The sequence below is a fragment of the Harmonia axyridis genome, chromosome 4 (genome assembly GCF_914767665.1).
Source record: "Harmonia axyridis chromosome 4, icHarAxyr1.1, whole genome shotgun sequence".
NCBI lineage: Eukaryota > Metazoa > Arthropoda > Insecta > Coleoptera > Coccinellidae > Harmonia > Harmonia axyridis.
Window position 1 is genome coordinate 39,162,367 of NC_059504.1, and position 15,029 is coordinate 39,177,395.

The 15,029-nt window shown below is 33.2% G+C and overlaps 2 protein-coding genes across 2 annotated transcripts; one reads left to right on the forward strand and one right to left on the reverse strand.

Annotated features, from left to right (window-relative positions):
- Positions 1-77: 77 nt before the first annotated feature.
- LOC123679355 lies at positions 78-10,412 on the forward strand. The gene is made up of 7 exons (XM_045616929.1): positions 78-255; positions 318-476; positions 534-681; positions 6,362-6,429; positions 6,632-6,787; positions 7,101-7,239; positions 9,919-10,412. Exons 1-7 carry the CDS (start codon positions 153-155, stop codon positions 10,313-10,315), a joined length of 1,170 nt encoding a protein of 389 aa, XP_045472885.1. The 5' UTR covers positions 78-152; the 3' UTR covers positions 10,316-10,412.
- Positions 10,413-10,564: 152 nt separating this feature from the next.
- Positions 10,565-14,788, reverse strand: LOC123679353 (zinc finger protein 79-like). The gene is made up of 5 exons (XM_045616922.1): positions 14,165-14,788; positions 13,565-14,110; positions 12,511-12,922; positions 11,308-11,511; positions 10,565-11,005 (listed from the first exon to the last, which is right to left on the reverse strand). The coding sequence occupies exons 1-5, from the start codon at positions 14,276-14,278 to the stop codon at positions 10,674-10,676; spliced, it is 1,608 nt and encodes a 535-aa protein (XP_045472878.1). The 5' UTR covers positions 14,279-14,788; the 3' UTR covers positions 10,565-10,673.
- Positions 14,789-15,029: the final 241 nt, after the last annotated feature.

Here is a 15,029-nt window from a genome sequence, read left to right on the forward strand (position 1 = left end):
CATTTTCATTTCAAAACCAGAAACTCAAGTTGATTCCTCAAGTAACAATTCACCAAACAAGCTTGACGTTTGAGTAATGCATTCACAAAAATGAAAATTGAAATTGTCAGTGGGGTCAACCGCTGCCGAAAACGTCAAAATTACCAAGTAAAATGTCTCAACAATCTGAAACCAATCAAACACATTTGCCCAGAAGAACACCGGTTAGTCTTAACAGCATCAAAGAACATGTTCGCCACTTGGCTGAAGAACTAGGTACCTAGAGTCGAACCGAACACGAAATATGACGATTTCAATCAATTTCATTCACTTCATAGAAATAGATGGTGCTGATGGATTACAAGGAAATGAAATGGAAATAATCGCTTTGATCAGGAACTGTCCTCTTTTATACGATAAATCGTTTCCAGATTATAACGATTCCAAGAAAAAAGACCAGGCTTGGAAAGCAATAGGGGAAGTGTTCAACGTTACAAGCAAGGATTAAAATTGTGTCCTCTCGTTTCATCTCACAAAGTCACTTTCGTTTTTAGGTAGAGATCTTCAACAATTCTGGGAAGCTTTGAAACAATCATTCGTTGAATTTTCAGGAAGAAGAGTCAAAGGGAATGCTACGAATTATCCTACATACTTTGATGAAATGCAATTCTTGAATGCTGTCAATACGAGTATGAGAAGCAGGTATTGTACAGGTAGTTTTTTTAATATTCATTGCTGGTCTTTAGAAGAACTCTCTTACTACAGCTCCTATATTTCGAATAGTGTTTGCTTTACTCGTTTCAGTAATTAGTTTTTATAAGTGGATGATTTCCTTTCTGAAAGCAATTTATCTATCTGGATGAAGTCTTGCTACCTTTTCAGTGGTGAACTTTGAAATTTTTTCGTACAATAACAAATTTGGTGCTTTTCGAATAAAGAATATAGTCAGGTAGAGAAAAACGTTTTTTTTTTTCGTTTCATTTTTAATAACCCACTATCTGTAAAGCAGTCTCTTTTGAAATTGTTTTTTTCATTTGACAAGTAAACATTGCCTGCGCAATTACTAAAAATGGAAGATACACGCTTGACAACGCAATGATATCATTAAAACTCACTACAAAAATATTAAAATGCACCTTCAAGAACGTTTTTTATAAAATGGACAAAAACGTCATTCGATAAAGGACCCCGCACGGTTCTTATGGAAAATGGGTCCCAGTCGAATTGGCTGAAAATTTAGTATAATGTAGTTTATGAAATCCTGATCAAATGTCTCTATGAGCACAACAAGATCTAATGTACAGTTTTTGAGATACAGGTTGTCAAACATGCAGAGAAACGGTTGTTACTCACCTTAGGAAAATCAATAATGTGGCGATTTTTTTGTTACAAAAAGTTGAAGATAATAATTACAATCTCAATATTGTCGACACGAGTTGTAATAAGAAGTAATAAGACTCCGTATAAAGGGGTTATTAATAATTACATTTTTATGTGATTCTTTGAACAAACTCAGTCAAACGCAAAAGCTCGTAGACTTGCAGAATAAGTAAAAAACATTTGATTTTAATATTGGGTGATCTGAGGATACTATTATACGGGGTCTTCCACTTTTTTAGTTGTAATAATTTAATTTTTTCAGGGACATATAGAAAAATTCAACATAAAAGTAGAAAACTAAATATAATATGATCAATATTCTGTGGCTCTTGTCTATTTGTTGCATCTTGTACCGCTGTAGCCTGTATAGTGTTGACGAAAAACCACTAGCCAGAGTATGATGAGATTGTTTATGATTGTTCATTTTTACCCATTTCATTAGGCATATATGTCTTATTTATAATGATATCGATAAGAGAAAGTAATTTTAATGCTTCATCTAGTAGAATATTATACGTTTTTAGAATGTGCTAAATGGCGAATGCGCCGGTGTTAAGGAAATTAATATTATTATTGTTATTTTTCCGTTATTTATGGTTCAATCGGTTAACTGATTGAATTATGATCATGGATCCTGAAATTTAGAACATTTAGGTTCATGAATAATTCCTTCGATTTATCGATAGTATTCGATATTTGATATTTGGTACAATAGTATTTTCTTCAAAAATTTATTGAATGGTCTTCAAAAAGGACCCCTTTCAATATAATAAATACAGGTCGAGGAATAATCGAATTATGGGAAAACAATTTGCAAAGCAATTTTTTTCAGGAATAATATTTTGAATTCAGAAAAACTGTGGTTGTCCGATTAGTTTTGTCAGTTCTTGACCAGAAATTTGTTTTCACGAACCTTGGATGATAGGTTGCTGCGTCTCCCTATACAGAGTGTCCTGAAACTATGGTATCAAATTGAAACAGATGATTTGTCTTGAGAAATAAATAAAACTTTCCTAATATTGTATTGATAATTTCCACAATTTCCAAAATTTTTCTATCAAATTTGAAAGAATATTTGTGTTCAATAGTTGCTTCATTTCGAGAAGAAAATCATATTTTCAGATGCAACCAGTGGCGTACAAGAAGGGCATCATGCTACTTTTTCTTCCCTATTTTGACGCCACTAGTGAAATCAGAATAATTATGCATATTTTGCATCCCCTTTTCAATTTTGAGGAAAAATGTAAATTCGTTCCGGAAAAAATAATCGTTTTCAAGATAATTGCGTTTTTATAAATACAAATAGTAATGAAAAATTTGTTCGACAGAATAGTAATTTACGTAACAAGTCCGGAAAATAGGGTTTTTTTGGACGAATAGACAAAATTCCAGGACTCGCTTACGCTCGTCCTGGAAGTCTGTGAGTCCAAAAAAACCATTTTCGGGCGTGTTACGTACAATATTTTTTCGGCAACCATGTAAAATAAGACTATCGCTGCTGCTTTCCATATTTTATTGCGATTGCGATCTAAAAACATGCAAATTTTTGACAACTAATTTCATATGAACTGTCAGCCGTTATCTCGGTTGCTATGGATTCTATGATTCTTTTCCGGCCTAGTCCGGGAAGTACGTACTTTCCGGACTAGGCCGGGAAATGCTACTTTCTCAGAGAAAAAGCGTCCGGGAAGTGAGCACTTCCCGGACGGTTGCCGAAAAATTAATTTTACCAAATACTGATCCGAATAACAACTGAATAGTCAACCAAAAAAAATCATGACAAGACACCTTTCAAATGATAATCAATCTACTTTTAAGCAAAATCATTGGTCACACAGGCATAAAAGTGTCATGGCAGTTTATCAAAAATGAAAAAAGAAGACTCTAGGAGTTATTTATTGAACAGTTTCTTCCAATTCTTTTCTTGTAATAAATCGTAAATTGTTGAAATTACTATTCAGAATGAAAAATACGTTGAAATCAGACGAGCGGGTGAAATCCGATCTTATCTCAGAAGCAGGATGTATCCATTTTATCGATTATTGCATTTCTCAGTTATCGTCTCACTGCGTTGGTGAAATCGATATATTTTTTTAGGGATAAGAAAAAACAAACTAGATACGGGGAAATCTTGACTTATCTGAGTTCGACAAATGCGTAGAACCGTTATGGTCGTTCCCAGATGACACAGCAGAAAGTTTGTATGGATCCAGCTGAGACAGCAGAAAAAATCTAGCCTTGAGCTGAGATTGAAGGCGGGGTCTGTTGACGGAAAATGAAGAAGGATAAAAAAAAATTCTGAGAATGATTTAATTGGGGGTGGTATACTGGGCAATTTCTGGGCGGACTTAGATAAGTACGAGGTTAAGATTTTGGTGAGACGGAAGTAGAAAGATCAGTATCATTTAGGCCATTTAGGGACTCGTATTGAGAACGGTTTATATCAAACGTCGGTCGCGAAACCGGACTTATAGCAAAAAAATTTCTTTTTCAAGATCAGAGTGATTTTTAATGAGGTCAAGTTAAATAGAAAGGTAAATTAGTAAATGAGAAATTTTAAAAAATTTTGAGTATTCAAGAAAGAAGGAATTGTTTTGATATAGAAAGAGATTAGCAGATTAGCTCGGAGTGCGCGAATCGGAAGTGGAGTTATTAAGAGGAATGAGGAATTACAGTCTAAAGTGAAAGAGTTGAAGAATTGAAACTAGGTATAGGCAGGACCCACCTAGCACAGCTTTTTTATTTGATGAGAAACCTCTACTTTCTTCGATGAAGATAAGTTTTAATGAGTAGTCCCGATTCTCCCTAAATTCAAAGTTGAATAGATAATTTTGTTTATTTTGTTTCTCTTGTTTGAGTAGAAGATTATTGGAGATATTTTTTTAATCATAAAGTTTTTCGTCGTTTAGTCAAATATACACAAATTTTGTGAATATTGTAATTTTGGTTTTTTTTCTTTATTATATTTAAATTTTAAAAAATTACTCGATTTTTATTAACCCAGAAATCTTATCCAGTCCCTAAAGAAAAAAAATCAACTTAAAAGACCTGTCCATATAAGCGACGGGCCGAACTCACAATAACATCTTTGTGAATCAATATATTATAATTATTCATTTTCCGAGACCTCTGGAAAGCCGCTCTTCCAGGGGTTGAAAGAACATCTCAACCAGAGATAGTGCACTTGGTCAACATTCGAAGACCACCCGTTCATTACAATCTTATAAATTGTTCGAAGTGTCCACTATTGTTTTGGATACAAGCTCTTGACCTTTCGAGGAAATCGAATTTAAGTTTTCTTAGGAAGTTTTCATTCAGCTGCACCATGTACCTCAGCAATAAAACAGGTTTGTGAAAAAGCATGTGAAAGTGTTATTATTTTTCATGGTTGAATTTCCGGTTGTTAGTTGGAATAGTTATTCGGATTGTAGAATTAATTTCTGCCAAACAAATTTTTAATTTCATTACTAGTACATATGTTTGTATTCATAAAAGCGCAATTATCTTGAAAAATGTTAGTTTTTCTAGATTCAAACAAGTATACTTTTCATCACAACATTAAATGGGATATTCGAAAAATATGTAATTTTTCTGATTTAACCGGTGAAGTAATGAATAGAGGAGAAAAGGGATCATGAGGCCCTTCTTGTACGGTACAGGTGGCAACTGAAAATGTGATTTCAACACCCTGTATCCATGCAAGGAAACTCTATTTGAGAAAAGAAATATTAGGAAAGTCTTCCTTAATGTTCAAGGCGAATCTTCTGTTTAAAATTGGCATTATAGTTTCGAGGCACCCTGTATTTGATCTTTTTCTACAAATTTCTCACTCAAACACAGATATATAGTTTTCACTCCATCATCTTCTGACAATAATTGTGAGGGCACCACACCGAAATTATATGTTTATACAAAGGCGAAATTCGAGGCTTGTTTGTAAAAAACTGGTTATACATTTAGGATTCAAAGTATTGTCCATCGCTGACCACCTGCTATGACAAAATTTCCATTACAAAAGTCTTACCGTTTCGAGATATTTTTTTTTGAAAATAATGAATTTTTGACCCTTTCACTAGATTTGTCTTTACTGTTGGTACAATTAGATGGAAGTTGTTTACACATTCAACATATGGAAAATTCCTACGATTCTGAATTTCAAACTAGTTACTGATAAATGCTAAATGATTTCAAGGGAATATATGTTTTTAATCCCATTTAGTTTTCGAAGCTTTGTATACCCTACCTCCCTTCGTTTCTAGTGGTGTGATAGGTAATCTATCATCGATCATATGTGATCGATTGTGAATATGAGAATCAGATATATTACTTACGTATTATTCATCATCGTCGAAGAAATCCAGGAATTTATTGAAGGTAAAAATGTCCGAAAAAAAAAATAAACCCGCAGTGTAAACGACTTTAGAAATAAATGAGTAGCAAAATCGCTAGAGAAATAAAAAATGAATGGCGAATTATCATCGAGTCAGATGATATTTTTTGTTGGGGGGGGGGGGGGGTTGGTTATTGATACTATTTCAGCAGGGGCGCCAAAAAATTATTTGCTTCAGGCGCCAAAATTGCTCGCGTCGGCCCTGTTATTGACATTAGACAATCTGAATAACAGGCTTAGTTTATATGGGAAAACAGTTCAATAAGGGCGGCCACTCACGATGCGCCCATGTTCGAGCGTTCGGATAATTTTACAGTCGGGCAGCTCGGGACACGACCGCACGACTGTAAATCAGAGAATGAACTTGACTGCCCGACTGGAATCTCTCGAACGCCTGCTACCAAACGCTCGAAAAAACGCTTCGTGAGTGGCGGACATTACATACCTACCTACTATTCGCACACAATTATTTCACTATGGTACTTTGGGGCTGAGTTGGTGCAGTGCTATCTTTCTCATTCCTTTTGCATTTCATTTTGTTCATGATCGAAAACTTTCAATCAATTGTGTAGCTTGAAAAGGGGTGTTTTTGCATATGTTTTTTCTTTTCAGAAAACCATCTTGTAGTTCTACCATTCAACGAAGAGATGATAGTGGTTCTACTGCTTCGAGCGAACCAGGTGATAAATACAATTTATCCATTCATTTGTTGATTGAGTGTTATCATAAAACACCCCATGAATGTTGAAAATCTTTTCCGTAGAAGATCTTGTTTCAATAACGTTATTGATAATAAGATGTGTTATCTTATAATTGAAATGGGACGTTCAGTAACTCAACTACCTTTTTAATTTGAAAATTATCAAACAATGATTTTCACAGATGATACCAATACATGCAATGAGCTGAATGTAGATGCTCTCATAGAAAAAATTCGGATCAATCCGATTCTTTATGATCGAAAACACAGAGATGCAAAGAATCACGATTTGAAATTGAAAACTTGGAAAAAACTTGCGAAAGAAATTGGAATACCAGGTAAGTCAGAGTTAAGAGTCGCTCTTATATATTATATATAGCTCTAAGTTAAACATTTTTTCTTCCTTAAATGTTTCCGGTACATTTCAATCTTCAAAAAAAATATCGAAAAAAAAATGTTTGGAAAACTAACAGAAGTCGGAAGTTCTTGACCGCTCGTTCGTTCATTCGCTAATTTCGCCCCTGAAGGCCACATATTTATACCTAAGGCATAGGTCAAAAGCTTCTGGCTTCTATACCTGACTCATAATATCTGCACATATTTATAAATGAATGAATGAATCGTTCGAAATTTATGAACCTGATCTTTCAGTTTCTGATTGTGTGAACAGATGGAAAATTTTGAGAGAAAAATATGCTAAGGAAAGGAAATATAGGAAAAGTAACCCAGATGGACGTAAATGGTACTTATTCGAGAAATTGTCATTTCTAGAAGCCCACGTCTTTAAGAAGTAAGTATTTATAGATTGAATTAAAGGATAATTTTTTGAATGCACTATTATTGCTTTATTTTGCAATTTATTCCATCAAATATTCAGAAAAATAAACACCAATCCAGATTTTCTATGAAGCACCCTTCAATACTTTTATAAATTTATTTATGAGAAAACGTTCAGAAACAGTGTTTTCCAAGTTTATTTACTCCTAGTTTTAAAATTGTTTCGAAATTGTTCACCCCATAATTAAAGAGACACATTTTTCTCCCAATATATTAGAAGATAGACTGTAAAGTAAATTGTATTTTTCTAGAGTTGTTTGGTTGGAAATAAGGAGAAATGTCCATCCACTAAACCATTTATTTGAAACCATCAAATTATTTCTGAAACCTTGTTGATACCAATTGTGATAAGTATTTTCTCAATTGTTTATAACCTTTTTTGTTGAGATGCGTGAAAATGCCTGATTTGTGTAACGGCGAGCTGCGTATTGAATTTTCACTGTGATTTCAACTCCCGCTCCCTTCCAACCGGTTTTTCTGTCGCGCTTGATGCGAGATAATAATTCACAGATACAACATAATGAACGAAAATTCAACTTATCTTTATACAGGGTGGTCGAGCTGACTCCCTGATTTTTAAATTCAATAAAAACAAATTCCAATTTCCAACATAGACAGTGTGGTCCAACTAAAACTTAACACCTCGGTTTTCCGGCTTTAAAATAAAAATGTGGGAAATCACTCGGATCCGTCAATTTCTGATTCGGGGGAACAACTTTTCCGCTCTTCGCATCCCCGTAACTGCAACCCCGTAACGGGGGTGAGTACAACCCCTTGATTTTGAATAGGGATGAGGAGGTCTGTGTTTCCGCCCATTTGGCCGGTCTTTCTGCTGGCATCCTCTCCACATGGTCTTTCCAGAACCTCAGGCTTAAGTTATGCTACGAAAACTGAATTGGGGAATTTCTGTGGTTTGGCTGCCGTGTGTTATTATTTATTATAAAGGCAACTTGAAGATTTTTTCATAGGGAATGTTGAAAAACACATCGTAGCAGAACAACCTTATGTTGTTTTTAAGAATCGAGGATGAAATATGAAAAGGCGATCAACAAACTGAGCCGACTTGCCGCCTCTCAAATAGATGCGTCTGAAACAGTCGCTTCACTGTTTCACCCCTAACGCCGGCCCTGCCTATTGTGGTGGGTTGTTGCTCGATTTCCCAGATAATTCATTTAAAATGGCTCCAACTGAAAAATTCAAATAACAGTCTATGAAAAGAGATTTGAGTGATTTGACCAAAGAAAAAGTTAAGCTTCCATGTGGTAGGCATAATCATTTTATCATCAGAACAGAAGAGGGAAAAATAGTGTTTGTATGAAGGCTTTCGATGTTGCCGTTAGGATACATTTCTCAAATGAGAGGATGAATATGCAATTGGAAGCGAATCGACAAATAAAATACCTGAACACCTCTGCACAAAAGACCTAAATCTTCTAACTTCATAAAAAATATCCTTTGCATTATTATTATTATTCTTCCTTCAGCTAGGGAATTCTCCATTTGCTTAGTCTCTTTCGGTGGTCTTCCATTGAGTCCTGAATGATTGAAGGTGTATGCAATTCTATATGACTCCATCCTATCAACAATAAGGTCTCTCCATTCCTTCCTTCTTTGCCTACACCACTTGACAATATCCTTTATACCAGACTTTTCTCTTATTGACTTGCTGGTCTGTTTTTCTCTCAATTTTACATCTGACATCCTCCTCAAGATTTTCATTTCTAAAGATCTGAGCTTCTGTTTGGTTGTCTATGTTTTACCGCACGGGTTTATAAGGCGTAGGTCATAACTGTGCGCACCATTGCTCTGTAGAGTATCACCTTACTTTCCTTGATAATGTATTTGTTTTTCCAAACCATTATGTTTGGATACCCATTTATCTGCGCTGTCTTTACGGCTTGCTGTCGGACTTCTGCATAGAGATCTCTGTGACTGGTGATTTAAACTCCTAGATATTGGAAGACCATTGTCTGTTGAATGACGGTGTTTTCCAGTTCTAGTTTGCATCGACCAGGTTCTTTACTTATCACCATACATTTAGTTTTGTCACCAGATATCTTAATGTTGTATTGTTTGCTGATAATATTGCACAGATGTAGTAACCTCAACAGATCATCCTCACAATCCGCTAAAAGAAGCACATCAATGTTTATAACAATGCAAACAATGTTTATGTTCAGGATTCTAATGTGGATTCCTTTCTTTCCTTTCAAAGATTAAGTTATGCGATCCATTATCAGACTAAAGAAGGGGCTTAGTGAATCTCCTTATCTCATACCTATGCATGTTTATACTCATAGTGATAAGTTTTGTGATTCCATCAATTGTTTTGACTCTAGTTGATATATTATTGCATTATGACATTCAAATTCAAAGGTCATTTTAATCGTTGAATTATATGAAAGATCCCTTTATTTCAAGAAACATTTCGACCAAGTTTTTGAGTGCTTGTTAAAATACCGAATTCTTAATATAAACATCTTTCGACTCATTACAGAAAGTACAGCTTCACATACCCATATGCCAGCTAAAGTTTAAATATCCCCTTGTTTCCAGATATATTTGTTTTATGTTTCCTCAATTCTTGTTACAATATTGATATTTGATCTAATTATTTTTCAACTTATTACAGAAGGTATTCACATACCCATATGCCAGCTAGAGTTCCTAGAGGATTTTTGAACAATGATGCAGCTAATCCTCTGAGAGATGATATGTACTCGTCTTCTAAGTCAGTTGTAAATGATAATCAGGCTCAAGGATTGGTGTTAGAGTCAAGAGGACCGAAGTCAAATGCTGAATATGATATGATTCTTGACCAAATGAGTACACGTCAGTTTTTTGAGGACAATAATGGAACAATAGATGATATTTTTGTTTCAAGTGTTATTGAAGAATCACTTAAGGACGAAGATGAATTATTTGCACTAACTATTGCAGCTGAATTGAAGAGAATCACTAATTCTAGGAAAAAAATTAAGCTGAAAGCGGATATTTACAAATTGCTTCAAGCAAATTTGCAACAGTAAGAAAAGGAGATTCTTAGTTACTAGATGTTATACATTATCTTAAAATTGGAACATATTATACTTAAAAGCTAAAAATAAAAATTATACCCTGTATTTCGAATGAAGTGTAATATTTCAAACCTTGAACCTGAAGTCCAGAGACAACAAAGTTTTGTTTTAATTTCAGTAAATTTAAGTTTTTTTATAGGGTATAATAAACCTAGATTTGGGCTTGTGTTATGGGAAAAAAGGATAAAAATAAAAGCTTGATAAAAATATGGGATCTATTGATCAAAACTTTCTATTCATCATAATATATAAATAAATAAATAAAAAAAAACTATTACACTTAGTTATCTACTGTTTCTCTGAAAAAATGTTAGCTACTATTAATAGTCAAAGCATCAATATGTTCGCTTATTATATGTTTATCAAATTCACTTTGCGTAGAACCAACATATTTGTCACAAGTTGGACATTTGAAGAGTTTTGCCAAATGTTCATCAGTTTTTACATGTTCTTGTAGCACTTTTTCCGAATGAAAAGATACATTGCATAAGTCACAAGTGTACTTTGATTCACCATAACGCTTCATATGTGTAGTCAGACAACTGGACTGCGAGAATGACTTGCTGCAAATTTTACACACAAAGGGTTTTTCTCCTGTATGGGATCTTTTATGAACTATTAACGTACTTGAGCCATTAAAACCTGAAAAAAATACGTAATTTTTATAAAATAACACATACATTTTCAGTAAAAAAAAGTAGGTTGTAGAAAATATATTTCATATTTATTTCTACCCTCAAAAAAATGATTAACGAAGAGCTGTTGAATAATCAATAAATCAAATTAAATATTTCCTGAAACATCTTCCAACAACCTTCGGCATTCAAGATGAAAATCAAAAGATCTGCTAGGAATATTTTATCTAGGAAATGTTCAAAAGATTTCCCAAAAAAAAATTATGGAAGAGCTTTAGCAATGGGCTAGTATGAGAAAAACATAATTACCTTTATTGCATATATCACAACGATGAGATTTTTCACCTGTGTGTGTTCTCATGTGCTTTGTTAGTTCATTTGATTGGCAAAAAGCTTTAGAACAAACAGAGCACACATAAGGGCGTTCTCCAGTGTGGGTTCGTATATGTGCTATTAAATTTGAACCGGCCGAGAATGCTTTCCAACACATGGGACACTTATGAGGTCGTTCACCTGAAACATAATTAATACTTGGCTTGTAATTGATATCACAGAAGCACCTAAATTTATATATCATAATTCAAGATCAGAAAAAAGTTAATGTATTTTATAGCATTAACAGAATCAATATTGCCTCAAAATTTATCTTTATATACAGAGTGTTCCTAAATTGACTGACGAAAATGAGAGATTCCTTCAATAATTCTAGAAAAAAGAAATCCTATTAATAAGGACCAGCAAACCCGTTGTTTTTGAGGATACTATGTTTCTTGTAGTCCTATTTTTGGTGATTATATAATCTTATCCAATCTTTATGAATTATTGCTACAGATCGAGAAAATGAGCACCAAAACTAATAATTATTTATTCATCACAGGCTATTTACGGTAATTTGGTTTTTCCTGAGTATTTCGAGTGAATTATTGCTTGAAAGTAATGTTTGATTTAAATAAAGGTAGCAGATATAAGTTACAAAAAGTAGAAAATAGAGGTATGAGAAAAGAGGTATTTTGAAATGTAATATAAGAACTCCCATAAGGAATATATTATATTGTTTGAAATTGATGAGTGTCAATCAGAGAATTATTTATAGAACATTAGATTTAATATTCAAGGCAAGGAATGAAATGTTACCTGAATATTTGAGTGAAAACCTAAAATTTGCTAATGAGATACATAATTATAATACACGACGATTTACATGGAGAAAGTTAATACTACATTAATGAATAAATCCACATTTAGCAGGGGATTAGTTCTCTTCAATAAACTACCTGAAATTATCAAATATTGCAATAATTATAAAGAATTTAAAAAATTGTTTAATGAATTATATTTATGAAGGATTTAATCAAGTTAGTGGATTACATTTATATTGTTTTCAATAGCCGAGTGCTATGTATAAAGAAAACAGCAGGCAACTAAATTTAAAGAACTCAAAAGCAAAAATTATTGTACTGATGAAGACCATTTTTGAATAGTTCGGGATAAAAAACATTTTTAACTATTCACCTGTATGTGTCCTCATATGCTTCTCTAAATCCTGAGCTTGCACAAATCCTTTTGGACAGATTGTGCATTTAAAAGGCCTATCATTGTTATGCATTCTCATATGAATCTTATAGTTGCCACCATGCATGAATTCTTTGGTACAAACTGTACATTTATATGGCATATCTGTTTTGGAATGAATTTTCATATGTCTATTTTTCTTAGTCGAATTCAAAAATATTTTGAAACAAACAGGACATTGGTTTGGATTCACTGGAGGTTTTTTCGAATTTTTCATTTTATCTGAATTCTCCTCAATTGGATTATTCTCAGTAGTTATTTCTTTAGATACTGATGTTATCTGTTCAGGCATTTGTTGAATATTTTGTGGAGTTTGGGATTGTATTTGTTGTATTGGTACTGAGGAAATCATCTGAAAAAAAAAATTGTGAATATCTGTATGACTATGATCAAGAGTAAAATATCCTCAACTGGGTACTCTTTTAAAGGTCACAGAATCAAAAGGACTTCATAATAAATACAGGGTTCTTATAAAGGAATTCGACGTAGCAGTGGACCTTGAAATTATTTATCTCTTTTCACAAAGGCTTGTTCCTGATTTGTCGATATGGGATCGGTGAAAACAATACCACACTACTTTCATTTACAAATCTGACATTATACATACCTAGCAAGGATATTTTATTTGACAAATCACCCCATATTCTCTTTATAATGATATAAACCAGAATATTTCTCATTTTCTTGGATTAAAACTACATGTTTGTCCGCAATTTTCTCAGCGATATGAAATCTGTGACTGTAAATATACTGATACCACTCCAAAAAGTCAGGAAAAGACCTGATACTGGTATCTATTCTATATAACATTTCAAAATTCACAATCATAAATTTTTTATTAATTCTTAGTGAAATTTTGAGAATTTTTTACCTCCAAACCCTAGACAAGTAAATTAAAATATGTCAAAGACCACTACGATGTAAAAATAATTTTCAAAAGACCCTTTATTATTGAATTCAATTCATTTTCATTTCATCACATTAATGTCTTTACCTGATTATGCATCAAGGCAGGTTGCAAGGGCTGCAGTGTGATAGGATAGGATGTACTGTATATAACATTTGAAATATTATAATTTGAAATTTGCAGTGGAACGTGAATCGTAGAATTAGGTGGATTATAATTATTAATAGGAACTAAATTGCCTTGCTGTATAGGTTGTCCATTCTGAATGTAGGAAGAGTCTTGAATGTAAGCATCAACAATATCACTATTACATTCAACATATCTACAGTCACTCTGAGTCTGCATATTATCTATTGAATTCTGTTGCAGTTGATCTTCATGGATATTTTGATGTTTATTCAGTTCCTCAAGCTGTTTATTGAGTACATCCTGATTGTTAATAGCTACTGAATGCTGATTCAAATCTTCTGAGTGTATTTGTTTTTCTTTAGATTTTAGTTGTTCAGTTTGTGCAACATAAGTTCTCAATTTAGAGTCAGACTTCTCGCATAGCTTTTTGAACTGAAAGGCAACATGTAACTTGGCACAGCATTTATTACAAATTTGTGCTGGCAGTTCATCATTTGGCCAGACCTAGAAGTATCATAAATAAATATTTATTGTTCAAATTGGACTATAATTTTCTACCTGTACTGAAGCACAAGCCATTAATTTCCTAGAAACGTTTACTTTGAATAAAGACATCATCTTGTCACTTCCAACTAGACAGACACGACATATTTTTTTAAAATCATATTCCATTTTCACTACTTCAAAAGTGGTTTCAATTTGATGTCGTTAATTATTGCATATTTGTGATATTTGAAAATTAAATGTTTTTATTATTGTTTAGATTAACCTAAAATAATGAGATGTCATGCGAGCCCTTGTCTGTCAGTTTTGGGATAATGAAGGGTGAACAAAGGAAATAAGAATCTTTTTCTTCTTCAAATATTTGATCAAAATTACAATATCTTCATAACCAGTTCAAAGTATTTTAAACCAAGCTAAATTACTTCAAGAATTGTCCGTTCAACACCTATTTGTATTACTAGCGATAACCGCAACATATACACAATTTGATGTCCTGATTTTCCGATAGTGATTTGGAATTGTCATTTCATTTATTTTTCCACTGAAATGGCACTGAATACAGCTGCTCTACATTTGTTCATAAACAATGCCTACACACCTCAGTTACCTATAAATGGGTTAAACCTTTATTGTTATTGCAGCTGCATGAATTGTATTTGCTCCACATTTGAAAGCATTTCAGAATAACACTCTTACGATAATAAATATATTGAAATCGAAAGCCAATATAATATATATCTATGAACTGCCCAAACCTGAGTGCTTTCACAGTTTTTGAAAATTGGCTGCATGAGGTGTGAAGTTTCAATAGATAGATATCGATTATATTATGTATTAGTAATTCGATTCGATCTGATGACTTTTCATTTTTTTTTAGTTTACGACAAGAAAAATCATTATACCTTATTGCAGTCCAATG

Excerpts from the sequence above, each read along its gene's own strand:
- LOC123679355 (XM_045616929.1), top strand. The coding sequence starts at position 153 with ATGTCTCAACAATCTGAAACCAATCAAACACATTTGCCCAGAAGAACA. Across the intron at positions 256-317 it reads CCACTTGGCTGAAGAACTAG|AAATAGATGGTGCTGATGGA; the intron begins GTACCTAGAGTC and ends TTCACTTCATAG. Across the intron at positions 6,788-7,100 it reads GAAAGAAATTGGAATACCAG|TTTCTGATTGTGTGAACAGA; the intron begins GTAAGTCAGAGT and ends CTGATCTTTCAG.
- LOC123679353 (XM_045616922.1), bottom strand. The coding sequence starts at position 14,278 with ATGGAATATGATTTTAAAAAAATATGTCGTGTCTGTCTAGTTGGAAGT. Across the intron at positions 11,512-12,510 it reads GCATATGAGGACACATACAG|GTGAACGACCTCATAAGTGT; the intron begins GTGAATAGTTAA and ends ATTATGTTTCAG. Across the intron at positions 11,006-11,307 it reads TTGTGATATATGCAATAAAG|GTTTTAATGGCTCAAGTACG; the intron begins GTAATTATGTTT and ends TATTTTTTTCAG.